Here is a 21,572-nt window from a genome sequence, read left to right on the forward strand (position 1 = left end):
CAGAGATGATATTTTATAATGCTGCTGCATCCTGTTTGAGTTTCATTTACGATCCCAGAGAGACACACACACGAGACCAGATGGACGCACATACACACCCAAAATCAGATGCTTTAAACACTGACAAATCTGAAAATGCTTACACACACACACAGATATGCACAAAAGAGTTTATATCAGATGACACACATTGTCTTACAGGTGCACAACACAGGATTATCAGCAGTCACCTGACCACTCCTCTCAGACAAAACACTGCCAGAAACACGTATAAAATATACAGTTATGTACCGTAGAGCTAAGGTGTACGTGCCCGCCTGTCTCTGACTCTCCCGGATCAGATAACTTCCCTCGGCCACGCTGAGCAGCTGGTCTGCATCCTCTCTGGAGATCATGCCGTGATACCTTCACAGGGAACCAATCAGAGACAGAGCATTTCAAACAGGATTCATACCAGTTTGCACGCTTTGAGCTGGCATAATTGAAGTTTTTTTGAAAAATGAGAAATAGAAAAAATGAGACCGCTCTAAATCTTGACCTCGGGTCGGCCGAAGCACTACAGTGCCATACGTCTGAGGGATGATCATCAGGCTATGGCTCTGATCTGGCGTACTTTTATGTATGCAATGTCATGATAACTAAGCTAATCCATTTGTGAACTTGCTTACTGGGGAGGCTAAAAAGCACACATGTATTCTTTACCAGAAAAATTCCAGTTTATAAACATATATTTGATGATTTGGTACAGTGTATTACTAGTATTCAATACACACAAATTGGGATTTAGCTTATGTTTGGACTTACTCTCGTCCATAGTATTTGGGCCGATTTTCCACCTGAGCAGAAAAAAGAAAAATGTCATGTTAAAGAAATAAACTGCCATAAAATACAAACACTTATCTAAGGAAACATGTTTACATTAGCAAAGAGTTGAATGTGATGTTTGTGTATGTGGGTACTGTTATACAAGACTGCTACCACACGTTTTCAACAGCTCACAGTTTTTATAAAGCCTACTACAGTGCTAACGCACCCTTTTCTCACAAGATCAGGACTGTATGTATCATGTTTAATACTGTGAAATATGTTAAGATCCACTCACAAACTAGAGATGAAACAGTATGAACATTTTACATTACAGTTAAAGGAATATTCCATTTTCTTAAAAGAAAAATCCAGATAATTTACTCAGCACCATGTCATCCAAAATGTTGATGTCTTTCTTTGTTCAGTCGAGAAGAAATTATGTTTTTTGAGGAAAACATTGCAGGATTTTTCTCATTATAATGGACTTTAATAGAGCCCAACATTTAATACTTAACTCAACACTTTACTATAAACGATCACTCCCAAACGAGGCATAAGGGTCTTATCTAGCGAAACGATTGTCATTTTTGACAAGAAAAATAACAAATATACACTTTTAAAGCACAACTTCTCGTTTAGATCCAGTCGTGATGCGCCAGCGTGACCCCACGCAATACGTCATGACGTCAAGAGGTCACAGAGGACGAATGCGAAACTCCGCAACAGTGTTTACAAATGTGTTGAAAGAGGACCGTTCCGACGTTGTTGTATGTCAACTGATACTAATTAATGTCTTTGTGTCAGTTTATTGTTTACAATGGTCCGCAAATGTGCGTTTTATATATGTAACACGTGACCTCCCTACGTCACTACGCAATTACATGAGGTCACGCTGGACCGGATCTAGACGAGAAGTTGTGGTTTAAAAGTGTATATTTGTAATTTTTATTGTCAAAAATGACAATCGTTTCACTAGATAAGACCCTTATGCCTCGTTTGGGATCGTTTATAGTCCTTTGAAACTCCGTTGAAAAAAACTGTTAAGTGTTGAGTTAAGTATTAAATGTTGGGCTCTATTAAAGTCCATTAAAATGAGAAAAATCCTGCAATGTTTTCCTCAAAAAACATAATTTCTTCTCGACTGAACAAAGAAAGACATTAACATTTTGGATGACATGGTGGTGAGTAAATTATCTGGATTTTTCTTTTAAGAAAATGGACTATTCCTTTAAATTGACCAAAATCACCATGACTATCAATATTATTATTATGTTTTGTGAACAATTTCTAGAAATGTAAAAAAGTACTGATGCAAACCAAATTTACATTTAATTTTACATGTAAATGTTAATTAAAAAAAATATATGCTGTAATACTAACCGTTGGGACATTTCTATCACGGTTAACCGTTAGTTAATATGTAGTGATAGTGGTGTTTTGGTGGAATTGTCATCAGATTGACCTGGAACTACTTCATAGATGTGTGTTGACTGAAAAATAATGCACCCCCGTATAAAGTTTCTCAACCAATGAGAATGAAGCATTTAACAGTATTGAGATTATTAATAGATTACTAAAAGGACTTTATTTATGCATCTGGCGGTTGCTTTTATTCAAAATGACTTACAGTGGATATTAGCTTTATATTTTATCAGCACTCGGGAATCAAACCCTTAACCTTTGTGCTGCGAACACAATGCTCCACAAACTGAGCTACAGGAACACGCATGTTTAAACTAAACAATTGAAGAAAAAAAACATCAACATCTTTTTTCTAAAAGTCCGTTGGTGACATTTAACCGACGTTTCAACAACAGCAGCAGAGCAAATTCACTGAGGCATTAACATAACAAACACTACAATACCCTCCCATACTGATTAACCTTGAGCGAGAGAGAGAGAGAGAGAGAGAGAGAGAGAGAGAGAGAGAGAGAGAGAGAGAGAGAGAGAGAGAGAAACGGCAAACTGATGTAGATTAAAAAGGCATTCAATTATAAAGCATCTAGCAGCTTTGCATTCACAAAACTCTCTCTCTCTCTCTCTCTCTCTCTCTCTCTCTCTCTCTCTCTCTCTCTCTCTCTTTCTCCTTATGCATTTTCAACAGGGACAAACAAAAGGTCTTGCACAATAGAGAATTCAGATTATCAGAAATAACCAATAACAACTACTGTATAACAACTACTGTATAACCCCTGTAAATAAATCCAGGAAAATAAAACAATGAGGTTTCCAACATAATGAAAGGCACAATCCAGACAATAAGAAGTGTCAGTCGGTAAGTGACAGAGTGCTTCTGGGTAAATAGGATGAAATAACAAACAGCTTCCTGATGAGAACAAAAGTGTGCTGTGTGTGTGTGTGTGTGTGTGTTTGTTTGTGTGTGCTGAGAGTGTGTATGTGTGTGTGTGTGTGGGTTGATATCACTGATCTATATAAATGACTGGATTGTGCAGAGAATGCTTAACGTATCAGCGTGAGGTGAAGCCATAGCAGAGTTTGTGCGGTCATTGGTATGCCAAATCGGCAGAGGGCGTCATTGAGTTCAAAAATTCAAAATCATGATGTAAATTTGCCCGCTTTACAGCATATCAGTCACACAAGATTACATTTTACATGTGTAAGTAAATTTCTGATGTTATTTGCAATGTTTATGTTTTAATCGGGCAGGATAAGTGATTTATAGAAAACGTTAAGGTGAGTGTGTCTGCTGCATTCATAGACTGTAAAAAAGATGGCCGACGCCCGTTCGCTCTCTTCCATTGGTGAAAAGTCAAGCCGTCAGTGTCCCGTTACGGCGCTGACATCTTGGGTCTGCGCAGTAGCGATTTCGGGACCAGTCCTGCGCAGTAGTGAGCAGGAAGTAAAGCCGCAAAATCAAGGCCCTGCCCTCGCAGAATGCGCATTTCACAGCTGTCAATCATGATGTGACACTACCATTTATATATCATTAAATAACTAACTAAAACAAACTTATTTTAAAAACAAACACTTGAATTTACATCAGCATAATAAAAACTACAGTAAATGACAGAAACCAGCTTCAGAAAAAAGATTATTGAAGTGTAATTAAATAGTTAAGTTGGTCTTGAGTCCCGTTGAATAACATGGGGGAGGCGGGGTTTATGACCTATAGAGACAGAGCGCAGTTATGCAAATTTGAAAAACACGCCCACCGGGGGGGAGTTCAGTCCAGCCGTCTCCATTGACTTTGTATTGCGAGAGGCCGCCTCCTTGTCATTTCTGGCTTGTGGCAGGGAACTGAATAATGCCTAGAAGCTGCTGTGTGGCGATGTGTGCAGCTAGCAAGCCAGAGAGCCCAGAAATACATTTTTATAAACTGTCGAGCCGTAAAACCCAGCCTTTGAGGAGAAAAAAGTGGATCGCCGACTACGTTTCCCACTAGTGGACGCAGTTCTACTAATATGAGTACTATGAAAAGTTGCCTGTTTCCACTTTTCTGTCTGTAAACGCTCGTTTTTTGAGCTCGACAGCTTATAAAAACGTCTGTCTGGGTTCTTTTGCTTGTTAGCTGTACATATTGTCACACAGCAGCTTTTAGGCATTATTCAGTTTTTTGTTATAAGCCAGAAACGACAAGGAGGCGGCCCCTCGCAACACAAACTCAATGGAGACAGCTGGACCGCCCCCCCCCCGGTGGGCGTGGCCCCCAGGTTATGACACGCTGCGCTCTGTCTCTATACTGGGACCAGTCATTGGGGTGCAATTGAGATGTTTTGGCTTCACTTTTCAGGGCTTGTGCGGCACGCTTGGCTGCATTCTGTTAATGACAGGTGTAAATAAAGTTTTTTGACATTAAGCTACACGGTCAGTGTTATTTCTCTAAATAAGTTTAAGTAACTTGTAAAGTAAAGAAAAATTATATTCTATTGCTTTTTATAAGCACAGCGGCATCGAAATTGGGTGTTGTTGTTATATTTCCAAATCAAATGTAAGTTTAAACATGTTTCAAAACGCATTTTACCATACAAACAATAACAATGCAATATAACATAATTACAAACCCAGCAAATTATTGCATGCACATACGGTTCAAAGCATGATTATTTATTTAGATTTCAGAATGAGCACGTTTGTCATTAAAGCAACACTATGTCGTTTTATTACCTTTAAATAATGTCTCTAAAATTATTTCAGTGATAGAACAACTTTTAACTAGACAATTTGTACTGTTGCTGCAACCTGAGCAGCCTCCTAGCTGCTACATGCACACTCTGAAAGTGGCGGTGGAGGGTAGAGCACACAGCCCCCCCCCCCCCCCGCCTGCAGAAGAGTGTCTGATACCAGGCACTGTTGTGCTTTTCAACCACACGGGGGAGCTGTAAGTCATTTTTACATGGAAACTACATAGTGTTGCTTTAATAATAAATATGCTGCGGTCTGTCTGCTGATCTGATACTGTAGTGAAGATGAATGTATAATTACTGTTTAAAAGTAAAATGTATAACTTTCAGTAAATAACTATGTACATGCTTAAGACGTTTGTATTGTAATAACGCACAGGGAGACTTTGGATATAAAAGCGGAGATTGGTAAAGTAGTGTTTTATCATTCAAATCTGATAACAGAATAGAATGTTTTGGCATACGGCGCTGCAGTGGCTTCATAATTGTGACTTCATGCGCAATTCAGTCATTTATATAGATCAGTGGTTGGTATATGTGGTTTACGGGGACATGAATAGTGTATAATGACATGTTTATTGTGCTATAAAGTATAAACTTGTTTTACAGGGACACAGGAAGTGGCTTAATAAATATACTAAATGGTAGCTTTTTATAGATTAAAGACTACCAACAGGTTTTTGTGATGTTTGGGACTGAGGTAGGTTAGAGAAATAAAATATACAATTTGTACAGTATAAAATGCATTGCGTCTATGAAATTTTACACCGCAAGTCATTTCAGTGTGTTCCAATCAAAACACTGTGTGCTAGGTGAAAATTATTAATCCTATTATGTTTAACTTTATCAGTAACACTTGAATCCTTTAAAAACGATTGATTGATTACTGATAAGTTAATTATTAACTATAAATCTATTCGTAGATTAAAGGCTCTTAATCTCTCTTCTGTGTTGACATGGATTTACGATTAAACTGAAATTTCCTTACGAAATTTGTGTGTGTGAATATGATGTATTGTTCAGGTCTGAAGACAGCATGGTATTGAGGGGTTTGGGTGATCTGCATGTTCTGAATAAGATGAAAAATATGGGGGCTGTTTAAAGGGGATTATAAAGGGTTAAACCTCTCTATTGAACACAAGGGTGATGGGCTTTACAGGAGCAGATAAGTGGCCAACAGCCCAGAGCATGAAAACAGCCCAGAACGAATCCTTAAGAAGCCCTGGAGATAAACATAAAGAGCAACGTGCATCTGTTTAATGTTAATCCATCATTAATTAAGAAGAGGGTCAAGTCAGATAAGGAGGGGGACGGGGGGGACGCATCTAAGGAAGAAACACCTACTGAACAGCAGGAGACATAACCCAAAGTCAGCAGATCCTTCTTATTACAATTCCCTTCACAGACACGAGCGTCTGCATCTTCATCGTTACTGGAGCACGTGTGTTAATAACAGACATACGGTTTATTCCTTATTATTCATAGAGAACAATGTGTTACTGTTACACAAAGACTGTGTGCTATTATAATGGGGCGCATTGATAAACATTGACATTGTTGTAGACATTGATAGCTAACATGCTATTATGTTATTATATGCTATTTATGTTATGGCTTATAATCCATACGATGACTAAATAATAAATATTGTTTTGCAAACAATCCCACAACAACAAACATATATATTAGAAATAAAATCTTTATTATTATTATTAGAATCAAATCTTAACTATCCTTAAAAAAAGCTTAGTGTTTGGTATAAAAATAAAATATATTAATATACCATATTAATATGGATACACAGTGTACAGTGATCATTAGACTATTCATCAGTTAAGCTACCTTTCAGAAAATGGCAGACAGGGCAACCAGTTTAAATGTTTCGTCCCAGAGGGGGTCATTTTGCCCCCATGCCTAAAAGCAGAGCTGGACCAGAGGCATTTTCCTCCTCCACAAAAATACGACTATCATGAGACTGATGAATAATTCAAAACAGTATCTCACTCCTTAATTACAGCCGCTATCTCTCCGGTTAATCGAGCAGTGTGTAGATTCCCTATTGAGACTCTGAAGACTACTGTCAGTCTAGACCATACTGCAATTAAACATGCATTTGTTATTCAGTGAAGATTATTGACCTAAATAATGATATGGTTCATCTTAACACATTTACTGTATCAACAATATCAACAAACTACAGGAGCTATAACTGAATGACTACCATAGCACATAAATGTGTCAACAAAATGAATGACTGAACTGGAATATCTCAAGACAATGTTTATTACGTATGATAATATAATAGGTTTAATATTTGTTGAAGAGCTAAAGTTCAATGCCACCCTCTGATGAATCAGACTTCTCAAAAATCTTAAACACAGAAAACCTATTAGATATAAAGGTGTGCTTCACATTTGACAATCTTTAAAAAAGACCCTTTTACTGTTAGTACACAATGATGACGTGGGAGCGTATGTGCACGCATTTAGGCAACGGAAGTATGGCAAGAATCAGCAGTGAAGCAACACAGACAGAGAAAGTTATTTTAAAAAAGTTGACTTCATCAACTTTTTCAACACAGCTACCAGATTCGTGTACTATACTGGAGTGGATAGAAGACGTTAACAGATGCCCAAATATAAAGTGGCCAGATACATATATTCATATATTAGTATATTATATTAGTCCAACCAAACGCAACAACCAGACATTTTGATGCTGGGAAACCGTTTTAATAAACTTCTGAGTTGCTAAGACGTTAGAACCAATGGGGAATAAAACCACTTCTGTTGCCAAAATGCTCTTAATCAACATTAGTCTAGTCTTTACTTTATATTATCATTTTAACCCCGACTCTGGCTCTATGATTTCCACTCACCTCAGATATGCAGGTGACTCTGCGTGGATGTGGCGCCTCCTGCTGGAGCTGATACACTATTACAAAAACACAGAGCGATCGGTTCAGAAAGAGTACAAAAAATATGAAGATCTTACATGATGTCCAAGCACATATTTATTGTTGCATATAATAGCAAGTGATATGTTTGCAACTTAAAAATACAGTATAATATCAAATCAAATAAAAATATACTTACAGTAGGACTTCCAAACAGGAGGTCTGTACTCATCATTGTCTGAAAGAAATAAAACACAGAAATATAAGCATGCTATTTTTTTTAAAGGCCATTTGTTTGCTTATGCTTGTAACGCCATTTAAGCATCCATTAAAAACATTTAATAAACAATGTCATCATATTAATATTTGAGCAGCTTATACAAGAGTAGACTTATCAAAGGCATTTATGTTTATTTACTGTTAAAGCAACACTATGTAGTTTTTTTACCTTTAAATAATGTCTCAAAAATTATTTCAGTGATAGAACAACTTTTAACTGGACAAAATGTCCTGTTGCTGCAACCTGAGCAGCCTCCTAGCTGCTACAAGCACACTCTGAAAGTGGCGGTGGAAGGTAGGAAACACAGCCCTGCCCCTCCCCCTGCCTGCAGAAGAGTGTCTGATACCAGGCACTGTTGCGCTTTTCAACCACATGGGGGAGCTGTAAGTCATTTTTACATGGAAACTACACAGTGTTGCTTTAACGTGCAGTTGTATAGAAGGACTAAAAATAAGTATCAAATGACGCTTTTCCATTGTATTGTACCCCACGGTTTGGTTTGTGTCAGGTCGGGTCAGCTCACCTCACTTTGGCGTGGTTAACTTTTCCATCGAGTTTAGAAACACTTCGCAGCGGGAGGAATTATAGGCGTGTTGTTATATTTGCGCTGCCTACTGCTGTGACATCATACAAGTGAGAGTGTCGTTGTACAATCCCATACATTCATTTATTTCTCAGTCCGCCAGAAAATTCAAATTGACCACCACAAATAGATGTTTGCACATTGCGTTTATAACTAACGTTACCTCTGTCTCACATGTCAGTTTCTGTATAACCACCGGGGGAGTCAGTCGATGCGCTCCGCCAAGCATCTTTTAAGTTGCATTTAAGCATATATGCGGACGTGCGCATTGCGAATGTGTCGCCACAAACTGCAAGTCTGGAAAAAACTGTTATGGTGTTCCTGATTCTTAACCTGTGGATGTTTTTTATCACTAAAAGTGAGTTTGGGCACTTACAGCAAAGCACAGATGACAAAAGGTTTACTCGAGACAGCGCAAGCTAGCATGAAGGTAAAGCTAATCTTTTACATTATAGCGATGACGCTGGTAGTGATGTTTCTCTCAGACCAATCAGTGATCTACAGTGTTTTCGCATCACATTTTGGTATCAGCTCGGGTCACTTAGAACCCCGACCGAGGTGGTACTAAAAAAGTATCGGGTACTACGTACTGCACCCAGTGGAAAAGCCCTCAAAAGTAAGCTGACCCGACCCAAACCAAACCGTGTGGTACTATGCAATGGAAAAGCGCCATAAGCCAAAGAAAACAGCATCAGTATAGCTCACATGAACTTTGTGACACTGCCCTCTGCTGAACAACATTGATAATGCAGTAAGGCTCACTGCTGTCACTTTAGAAATTAAACCTTGACCTCCTTAAAACCATTTTTCTTTGTTAACTTCCAAAAAGGACATAATTAATTTGACACTGAAAACATTAGGAAAAAAATAAGCAAATAGGACAGTGGATTATAGCTAATAAAGGGTTGAACATCCATATAAACATCCATCCTCTCGTGCCGCAGGCTGGGAATCACCTGCAACAGGTGTTCACATTAATATGCATTTATCATTTCTGATCATGCATGTATAAATATAGATGCTGCATAAACACAAATACAAGTTTTATAAACTGACCATCTTAACATGATTCTAAGATCCGACAATCAGCATTATTCATCTATGTGCTGAGCAATATCTCAATCTGTCAAAGCCACTAGAGGACTCTAATATAACTCAAGATGATTTAAACCATCAGTGTTTCCCATACATTGGTTTATCTGTGGCGGGCCGCCACAGAATCAACACTGGCCGCCACAAATAGATTTTTCATGATTCCCATTTACATTTTAATTGTACTATTTAAAACGTCTTAATTCATTGTAGCGAGCGCTCAGCGCGCCTCCCTCCTCCCTCTCTCTCTCGTTGCTTGCAGTGTCTCAACAGCGCGTGCCTCCTCCCCTCTCTCACGTGACGTGCGGCGCCAGCGCGCCTCTCTCAAATAACAGTGAAAAGTATTTTAACTCCGCGTACTTTGTTTTGCGCGTAAACGTCAACGGTCACGGATGTTACTGGCAGATAGGACAGCTGATCGAGTTCATCATGAGTGACTTAACAAAAGGTTAGCATTAGTGTTTACCACACATACCCGTTCTGGTGTGAGTCTGCGTCCGAGCTCTCTCCCTACCTATGATGCGGTATGCCCATGCACGTGTTCTGTAGTAACAGCAACCGTGTATTTTGTCATATTTCTGAATTTGCAACAAATTGTCTGCACTATACGGGATATACAACAAAACTACCACTAGTATTTAAAATAAAAAAGCGCTCATAACGCAACAACATTGATGAAAAGAGCAACATCAGTATAGCCTCAATTTAAATGTATGAAGATTTTGTCAGATGAGGGTGCGTTTTTAGCAGCAGTTAAAGAAAGAGCTGATTGGATTAAACAAGGAGTTACTGGGTCATTACTGGGTTGTGTTTAGTCACTATTTTATAGACAACAGGACAAAGTATATGTAAAAATAGCATTCAGTTGTGTTAAAATGTAACAGATATAATGTGACAGATCAAAGAGTAAAACACGACGCAATGACGTCACATATATGCTAATCGGCGTGTGACGTCATCACCGCCACAGTCTCTCAAAATCCTTTGGGAAACACTGATTTAAACCATAGTGACAAATATTCTTTGTTGTTTGGGATTATAGTTTAGAAAAAAATAACGAAACAACATAACAATAACTTTTAACCATAACTAAACAATTTAAACCGTATGGTGAATATGTTGCAGTATATGTAGCATAAACTGATAGTCAGATGCAGATGGCACAGGGTGTTCATTATAGGATTGATGAATGAGAGCAGGAAACCCCTGCTGTAAGCACTTCATGAACAATAGAGCACACGTAGAGGGAGAGGCCCTTCACATCACTACAGTCTTAAAAAACACCCTGGCCCCGCTCCACTTACTGCAGACCCGCTCATCAGCATCACACATTACATTACTAACTCACTCTCACTCTCTGAGGAGCGCTTCCTCTTCCTCTCACAGAAACATACAACAAATAAAAAAAAAACAATCAAATCTTTTGTTTGTTCCTTACAGAAGGTATTTTCATGTTTAGTGCATTTTAAAATGCATTGTTGAAACAAAACAAACCTGATGTACGAGTCTATAAAGACCTCTAGCTGAACAATTTTGTCTCTAAAATATATCCTTGTCTTAGAGTCACACACACATCTCATAAGACATTATCATCCCTGATTCAGTGTTAAATATTCATAGAAAAATGTCTGCTTCCTTATCAACAGATAAAAAGTTTCAGGACACACATATTTCACTCTCACTCTTCACCAAGTGTCTGAGACAGTGTGCTTCCAATTTCCAAATCAATTTATTTAAGCCATTTTAATGTGTATGTATGTATAATATATTTGATGATATGTAAAGCAGTCTGGTTAAATGATCATGGGCACCTCTGATGTTTATAATCCACCAGGAGGAACAATATGCATTATTACACAGCAAAAAATGACTTTCTTACTTAGTATTTTTGTCTTGTTTTCAGTAAAAATATTTTTTGAAATCTTGAATTAAAATGCATTTTTTAGGAGCAAAAAGAATTTGAAAATAAGTCTAAATATCAAATTTAAGTGAATTTGTGTTTAAAACAAGCAAATAAATTTTACCAATGGGGGTAATAAATTTTTTGTTCTTAATTAAGTGTTTAAGAAAAAGTTAAAGATTTTTTTCTTACCCCATTGCCAGATTTTATTTGCTTGTTTTAAGTACAAATTCAGTTAAATGTGATATTTTTGGTATAAACACTTAACTTATCTAAACACTGCATCTCATTTTAAGAATTGTTTAGATATTTACACTGAAAACAAGACAAGAATACTAAGTAAAAAAAGTCGTTTTTTTGCAGTGTATAGCAGTGGTTCTCAAACTGGGGGCTGTGGCCCTCTGGGGGGCCCTGAGATGGGGCCAGGGGGCCCCAGTTAAATTATATTTTATAAATACATTAATTTATCATAAATTCTTTGTAATTAAACTTCAGAAAAATAAACCAACTAACCAACAGCACCACATTGTATTATTGAATATGTTTTGTTTAATTAAAATTTACATTTTTGGAATGTTTTATGTCATACATTTTCTTTTGGGGGCCATAAAGGTATGCACCGTGCACAAGGGGGTGCCGCAAGTTTGAGAACCACTGGTGTATAGTATGACTACAGTCTACAACAACACAAATACTAAGGATACAAAGCTAGAAAATAATAATATAGGTTAATATTTTGTTTCCAGTGCCTTTATAATTTTACAATAATGACTGCATTATTAAGTCAAAGTTATTTCGGACATGTGATATTTATTATGCATCAGATACATTACACACGTGACGCCATGCTCATACACAAAGCACACAATCATGTATGTATCACGTTAACTCACTGATAAAACTATTGTAACATTCAGTAAATAAAAATATAATGTAATGTAAGCGCAGTGTTATAATGTGTTTACAGCCCCGCTGCGTATATATACGTGTCGGTCTATTTAGCAGCAAACAAATGAGATGGACTCACCAAACACAAGGATGGCCATTGCAGTGATCTCACCCGACAAAGACACAAAAGCTACAGACACAATATTCCTCAATTCACGGTTATTCCTCCATGAGGATCGACACCTATTGACGACTTATATGACTGAATTACACGCGTGCTCTGAATGCAACTGGTTTTCATCAACAATGCTGCATAAGCGCGAGGAATGAGCTTCTGTTACGAGCTAAACTTTCATCGCGACCGAGTCCAACGGCAGCAACGTAACGACATGCGCGGGAAATTTCCTCAGCATTCACGCGCGGATCTGAAACGAGTGCAGTTGTGAGTTTATTCAGCACTTTATTTTGCCTGTAGCTCTGATTCACTCCTCATATCCCAGCACTGACGTCGCCATCTTGTGAGACCACATGACCTGATCCACACACGCGCTCGTCAACGGGCCCCGCAGCCTCCTCATGGTTGTTGCTATGGAGACGCAGTCAGTCTGTGATGCTTTACATGTGTACGTATGACATCAGCAGACGATGAATTAGAAACATCATACTTCTGTATTTAAGGTTTAAGTGTAGCCTACACTGTGCCTGTTTATTGTTAAAATAATATATGTATTAAATAAATCACAAATGTTATTGTTTTAATATAGATAATAAAACAAATTTAAATAGCCTACAGATTATTGTAACAAATAAATATCAATTGTAAATGCACATTTTGTCCATCTCATAATTTGTAATAGAAAAACAGAGTAGCCTACTGCAGGTGAACGGCGTGTTAAAAATATTTTAACGCGTGTATTGCTTAAATCAATGCATAGGTTTATTTAAAGGTATAGTTCACCCAAAAATAAAAAATCTGTAATCATTCTCCTTTTCATGTTGTTGTAAACCTGTATGGATTTCTTTTTTCTGATGAACACAAAAGAAGATATTTTGATAAATGATGGTAAACACACAGCTGATTGTAACCATTAACTTCCATAGTAGGAAAAACAAATATGATGTTATTCAATGGTTACAATCAGCTGTGTGCTTATCATCATTTATCAAAATATCTTCCTTATCATTTATCACAATATTTCTATAATATTTGTTTTCCTACTATGGAAGTCAATGGCTACAATCAACTGTGTGCTTACCATCATTTATTAAAATATCTTTTGTGTTTATCAGAAAAAAGAAATTCATACAACATGAGGATGAGAAAATGATGAGAGAAGTTTCTTTTTTGGGTGAACTATCCCTTTAAGTTTAGTTTTGTGCTTTGATGGTGAATCTGTTCCTGTGATTTGTAGTGTTTATTGATATTTTGTCTCATGTATTTGGGAGTGTTGTCTTCATGACATTACCTGATGTCGACTGCCTAGATTTTAGTGCAAAATGAATAAAATCATGCTAAAACACTGCATACAACGTTTTTATGCAACCGCTTAAAAAACACACAATTTTTGGAAAAAGTTTTAAAATTTCTGAATGTGAAGCATAAAATGCACTTGGAAAGAAGATGAGTTATATGTGAGTAAATGGTTTTACTGAGTCTGCCTCAAGTACCACTTTCAATTTTTAAATACCGTAAATGTTTTTGCAAGAAAAGTGTGAAATTTTGCATGTTTTGTTTGTAAGGTTTAGAGAAAATGAGTGAGGAAAATAAGTATTTAAACACCCTGCTATTTTGCAAGTTCTCCCACATAGAAATCATGGAGGGGTCTGAAATCACAATATATGATTTTTTTAATGATTTATTTGTATGATACATCTGCAAATAAGTATTTCAACACCTGTCTATCAGCTAGAATTCTGACCCTCAAAGACCTGTTAGTCTGCCTTTAAAATGTCCACCTCAACTCCATTTATTATCCTAAATTAGATGCACCTGTTTGAGGTCATTAGCTGCATAAAGACACCTGTCCACCCCATACAATCAGTAAGAATCCAACTACTAACATGGCCAAGACCAAAGAGCTGTCCAAAGACACTACAGACAAAACTGTACATCTCCACAAGGCGGAAAAGGGCTACGAGGAAATTGCCAAGCAGTTTGGTGATAAAAGGTCCACTGTTGTAGCAATCATTAGAAAATGGAAGAAGCTAAACATGACTGTCAATCTCCCTCGGACTGGGGCTCCATGCAAGATCTCACCTCGTAGGGTCTCAATGATCCTAAGAAAGGTGAGAAATCAGCCCAGAATTACACGGGAGGAGCTGGTCAATGACCTGAAAAGAGCTGGGACCACCGTTTCCAAGGTTACTGTTTGTAATACACCAAGACATCATGGTTTGAAATCATGCATGGCACGGAAGGTTCCCCTGCTTAAACCAGCACATGTCCAGGCCCGTCTTAAGTTTGCCAATGACAATTTGGATGATCCAGAGGAGTCATGGGAGAAAGTCATGTGGTCAGATGAGACCAAAATAGAACTTTTGGTGATTTCTGGATTTTTTTTTAGATTATATCTGTCACAGTGGACATGCACCTAAGATGACAATTTCAGACCCGTCCATGATTTTTAAGTGGGAGAACTTGCAAAATAGCAGGGTGTTTAAATACTTATTTTCCTGACTGGTTTAAAAACCAACTCTGTGCTAGCAACTCAAACTTTAAAGTGTTCCTATAGCTCAACTGGTAGAGCATTGTGTTAGCTGGGCAAATGTTATGAGATCGATCCACATGGAGCACACATACACTGTCACTGGGCCGCTACCCTTTCAAAAAGTATACCTAAATGGTGCAAAGACCAAAGTACACCTATGGGTGCATACTGCTAGGTTACTGGTAAAAGTAGGCTACATATCTGTACCTAAATGGTAGATATTAGGACTTTTTTAAAAGGTAGGCTACCATCCCAGCGAGAGCATTTGTTCAATTTCTTCTGACAGCATACTGATATAACAATGAATGGTTTAATGGTTTGCAAATCACTTTCCATAAAGTGTCTGCCAAATTCATCAGTGTTAATGTAAAAAACAAACTGTAAATCACTGCACATTTAATTATTTACAGTTTCATGTGCAAAAATACATCAGTGCAGTTTTAGAGAGTGCAGTCATTGTATTTATATTGTAATACCCAAGATAGGTTAAATCACAAACAAAATCTCCAATAGATTTCCCGGATTTGCCCTGGCTTTGTTCTGTTGTCCTGAGCTAACAGGAAGTTCAGACAATAGACACCAGCAGAGGACATGAACCTCTGACAGCACATTTATTCTTCAGCCCTCATTTCCTTCTGTTGAATAGAAAGTAAATATATAACAGACTCTGCTGATGATGACAAGATGAAATCTATGTGTCCTGTATAGAGTCTGAGGCCATGCATGTTATTTTTACATACATGACATCATCTAATCCAAGTCACCTACACTTGTAGCTTGGGCAAATTACTGCGAAATTTGTACACTGTGTCTGTGGCCAATAATTTGTGTGCTGCTCTTAATTCTCTTTTAAAGGTGCAGTGTGTAGATTTTAGCGGCATCTAGCAGTGAGATTGTGAATTGCAACTAACGGCTCAGTCCACCGCTCACCGAAATGTATAGAGAAGCTATGGTAGCTGCCACAGGACAAACATGTTGTTGTGTAAGACAAAATACAGTAGTGACAAAACGCACTCTAAAGAGCAGTTTGTCTGTTTAGGGCAAAATGGTGACTTCCATGTAAAGGGACCCATGGTGTATGTAGATAAAAACAGCTCATTCTTAGGTAAAAAACACATAACACTTCATTGTGTAAGGTCTTACACCACTGATAATATAGTTATGTATATTAAATTGCATTTCTGTCAAGAGATCCTTTAAAATTTTACACACTGCACCTTTAAGTGAAGATATCAAAGCAGAAGAGCATGCTGGATTACACTGAACTATATATGCTCTAGTCTTAAATGGCAACTATTATGCAAAATAACATAAACATGTTGACAATGTGTGAACACAACAACCCTACAATGAAAAAACGAATTCTCCCTTTTTTAATCCTGATTAAACCATTAGACATGCTGTTTAGATTCTTTCGTTAATGTGATGTCACACTGATAAAGCCCCACCCACGACCACGGCTGACTGGTTCATTTTACCCAAAAGCTTTTCTACATGTGTTTGTTAGCCCATCTAATGCAGCTAAATATATTATCGTCTCAGACTGTATTCACATGAATCAGATCTATTGTTAACTGAACGTAGTAGCTCATTTGCTATAATAATAAATGATCTGTTGGGTATTTTGAGCTGAAAGGCACATTTTGGGCACAACTGAGACTTGTATTACATATTGTAAAAATGGGCATAATATGGGCCCTTTAATACCACTGAATTTAAACTGGATGACATTGTTATTGTGGAAATCTTTTTCGGATGGACAAGAAACCTCCTTATGAGGTTCATTTGCTTAAATTATAATCGTATCTACAAGTGCAATAAATGAATGTGAATCGCATTCTAAAGGTTAAGAAAACGTACCCATTATCTCATTGTGCCATAACAGATACGGTTCTTAAAACCACTGCTACTTGAACAGCCCTTCTGCTGAGTTAATCTGTAAAATCTGTAGTTGAATGAACAAATTAACCCAATACATACAAATATAAATAAACAAATGATTTGAAACACATCCTGTATCAGTGACTGGAATACTGACAGATTCATAACAGATGAAAGGTCACTGGTGTCCTCACATATGATTAGTGATCCACAGCAGTTCTCAGTCCAGTCAGGATAAAGATCATGGTTGACCAAACAACATGATGAGTGACCAATAACACACACACAGGTGCAAAGTGAATTTTTTTTTACTATAGTGATAAGAAAAAACAACAACATCTGAGTACTCATTCTTTGAATTAGTTTGAATGATTCACCAAGCATTATCGCTTTTTGGGGTTAAAATTCTCATGGCCTTATAGGATATAAATGATCTGACACATACTTAAATATTTCACCCTGCGTCTGATACCCCCTACTGCCCTACTATTACGTATACAAAAATCAGTGTGAGAAATGAGTTGTATATCCAAAACCTTATTAATAAAGAACAGTCGATAAGTAGTACCTGGATGATCCACTGTTTCTGCTGAGATTTAAATTTTTTTTATAAAATATATAAAGAATAAAATGTGTAAATAAAAGAAAAAAGTATATTTTTGCAATTGAAAATACATTTTAATTTTAATCTTTTTAAACCTTTTATGTGTTCAGGTTTGTAACATTTAGGGGTGGTTTCCCAGACAGGGACTACCTTAGTTTAATTAGGAAATATAACTAGTTTTAACAAATATGCCTTACTAAAAACATAACTTGTGTGCATTTTGAAGCATCACAACAGACACTGATGTATTTTAAGATATGTCAGTGAAAGTTGTTTTCAGTTTTGACAGCTCTTACATTTATTTTATAATCCAGGAAAGCCTGTCCAGGAAATCACCCCTCAAAGTTTTTCTTCCAATGCAACGTGAATATAAATGCTTTAAAATATATTTCAAAATAGAAAAAAGGCCACTTTTTTAATATTTCAAAATATATATCAGCACATGTATGTTTTGGCCATTTTTTGTATATTTTGAAATATACAATTTTGTTAAAATGTTTGTCTAAAATTGGAATGTCTGATAATGTTGTTAAATGGTTTAAAAATTATTTGTATAGTAGATATCTATATGTCACTTGCGAAGGTATTATGTCAGGGGAGACTAAACTAATTGTTGGAGTACCTCAAGGTTCCATATTAGGACCTTTGTTGTTTACAATCTACATAAATGGTATTTGTACAAATATAAATGCAGCTGTACATCTCTATGTGGATGATACTATCATATACAGTATTGCTAAAACTCCATATAGGAGGCATTAAAGAAACTGCAGGATGCCTTCATAACTCTAATAATTTGCTTAAATTAAAATTGGTACTTAATTCCAAAAAGCCAAAATTTATGCTATTCACTCACTCCAGCAATGTACAGGATTTGTCTCATAATATCACACAAGATGATCAGAAAATTGAAAGAGTGTCATGTTATAATTATTTGGGTTTTTTATTGGATGATAAGCTTACATTTAAACCCCATAACTTGGTAAAAAAGCTGAGAGTTAAATTAGGTTTTTATTATAGGAATAAGGCTTGTTTTAATTTGAAAGTAAGAAAGGAACTTGTTGCTTCTACCTTTTTATCTGTTATAGACTATGGAGATATTTTGTATATGCATGCAGCAAAGTCTGTTTTATGTTCACTGGACTCTATTTATCATTCTGCTTTACGTTTTGTTACTAAAGCAGATTATTTCACACATCAATGTAATCTGTATAGGTTGGCCTCTGCTTTCAATTCGTAGACAGCATCATTGGCTTATTTTTATTTATAAGGGAATAATTGGACTGTTGCCTCTTTAGTCTCTTTAGTAGAAAACAACAGATATCATCTTAGATCAAAAAGCAGCATTCTTTTTACTATTCCTGCTGTTAAATCTGAATTTGGCAAAATTGCTTTCCGTTATAATGCCCCCTCAACCTGGAATGCTTTGCAGAAACAGCTGAAACTATGCACTATTATATCACTTAAGGATTTTAAATCATATGTCTGTGAAACCTTCAGCTAGATTTGTGAATGTATATAGATTGTTGCTTTTGTTTTTTATGTCTCTATTATGTCATTTTAAATTGTATTAACTTTTGTCTTTTTTAGATGATGTGAAATGGATGTTATTAGATTTTAAGTGCTACCTTTCTCCTGGTTAAATAAAGTTTGCAAAAAATATTTGAAATTATATTTTGCTGGCAAAAATATATTTTTTCAAAATATACAAAAAAAAATCGCTCTCCATATATTCACCTTGCATTGGAAGAAAAACATTATGCTTATGTTACAAACCTACAGTATAAATAACAGGTTTAAAAAGGTTATGATTAAATAAATTTTATAACTTCCAAATATACTTCATAAATAAGCTTGTATTTAGCATATATTTAAAATATTTTTTTGCAAAGAATACATTTCTTGCTATATGGGTTGTAAAATTAGAAATGTATTTGCTTGCCCTTGCAATACATTTTGAAATATATGTTAATAAAGCTAAATATATATTTTCAATTTAAAAAGAAATATTTAATTAGGCTTTACTTTCTACAAAATGTATTTAACTAATATGTTTAAAACATATTTTGGCCAGAGAAATGCTTTTTTTTTGCTGTATGGGTGTCCGAATTGATTATTATCTACTCACACTGTGTCTGAAAGCTCCTTCAGAGGCAGCATTCCAAGACAGGAAAGCATGAAGGCATGTCCGAATCCAATGTTTGCTTTACTTCCTGACTCCAGAGATACCTTCATTGTCTTGTCCTACAATTCTATGCACGGGAATGCACAGAAAATGTGATTGGTCGAGTTTTTTGTGTACATAAAGTTTTATTTTCATTTTTTAACCCTTTTGATTACATTTCTAGTTTAAAAGTAGTATTGTAGTTTTCAAATATGGGATTATTTATCACAAAGGAGCTCTCCGTTTATATTTCAAACTGAAAATGTTCTCGGACAGGGTTTAATCCAGAACTAGGCATATTAGGACATTTGAGTAGTTTTTAAAAACAAACCTTACAAAGAAGAATGCAGGTGTGCATTTTGAGACAAAACAATGGCACTGATTAAGATATGTCAGTAAAATGTGTTTTTAAATTAAGGCAGCTCAAACATTTAGTCTGGGATTAGAATAAACCCTGTCCGGGAAACCACCCCTAAATCCATTAAAGACCACATTACCCATCTGAAATTTAGACACTGGATGATAGAGTAAATGCATAGTTTAAGTGCAAATGTATGCCATTTGGGACATATAGTCAAAGGTCAGGATTGTCCAGAACAGCAAATACACTCACCTAAAGGATTATTAGGAACACCATACTAATGCTGTGTTTGACCCCCTTTCACCTTCAGAACTGCCTTAATTCTACGTGGCATTGATTCAACAAGGTGCTGAAAGCATTCTTAAGAAATGTTGGTCCATATTGATAGGATAGCATCTTGCAGTTGATGGAGATTTGTGGGATGCACATTCAGGGCACGAAGCTCCCGTTCCACCACATCCTAAAGATGCTCTATTGGGTTGAGATCTGGTGACTGTGGGGGTCATTTTAGGAATTTACCAAAAGATTTGTTGCTTTAACCTCCTAAAACCCGAGCTTTGGTTTGTCTTTTTTCAGATTTCTTATAGATATTTGGTGTTAGAAAGAACCAATAAATATAATAACCACATATTTTTCTTTGAACATGAAGCAGTGTAATTGTCCACGTTTGTTAACAACAGGTTCCACTTACATTATTATTATTATATACGAATTATTATGGTGCAAACAACAAAAAATGTGATGTCCACGTATATGTGGACACACCAGGTCTTACGAGATTAAATTTAGTAAATATGTAACAAACATGTGTAGGGATTGTACATGCATGAAACATGTTATTGTTTAGCACGTTTTGGCAAAACTTCAATGATCCTTGAAAATCCCTTTGTCTTTAGTTAATATTTATTCTATTGATTTGGTCTGTCAGATTTTATTTTTTACTTATACACAAATAAATAATATAAAAGCATACTTTGAGATTAAAACTAAATGACACCTTACAAAGATAAAGCATTCTGGTTATGCTGCTAATCACATATTAATTGAATCTTGCTACAGTCTAAAATTTGTAGTTAAATAAACATTAAATGATATATTTCTAAAAGCAATGCTTAAGTTGTTCACTATTGCTTGTCGAAGGCATTAGTCAATAATGAGAGGACTAAATGTAGACCTGAATATTCCAAGACTCCACCACAAGATGGCAGAGATTACAAAGCAAATGATCATGCAAACATATGAACAGAATAACACTCAGACCTTACA

The 21,572-nt window shown here is 36.3% G+C and overlaps 1 protein-coding gene across 1 annotated transcript in view; it reads right to left on the reverse strand.

Annotated features, from left to right (window-relative positions):
* Positions 1-13,153, reverse strand: part of chn1 (chimerin 1) — a 56,395-nt gene extending 43,242 nt beyond the window's left edge. Inside the window, exons 1-5 of the mRNA XM_055215397.2 lie at positions 12,728-13,153; positions 8,045-8,083; positions 7,828-7,883; positions 805-836; positions 292-405 (exon numbers count right to left, since the gene is read on the reverse strand). Coding sequence (XP_055071372.2) covers positions 292-405; positions 805-836; positions 7,828-7,883; positions 8,045-8,083; positions 12,728-12,746 — 260 coding nt within the window. The 5' untranslated portion in view covers positions 12,747-13,153. The remainder of the gene's footprint in view (positions 1-291; positions 406-804; positions 837-7,827; positions 7,884-8,044; positions 8,084-12,727) is intronic.
* Positions 13,154-21,572: the final 8,419 nt, after the last annotated feature.

The sequence above is a fragment of the Misgurnus anguillicaudatus genome, chromosome 17, assembly GCF_027580225.2.
Source record: "Misgurnus anguillicaudatus chromosome 17, ASM2758022v2, whole genome shotgun sequence".
In the NCBI taxonomy this organism is placed as follows: Eukaryota; Metazoa; Chordata; class Actinopteri; order Cypriniformes; family Cobitidae; genus Misgurnus; species Misgurnus anguillicaudatus.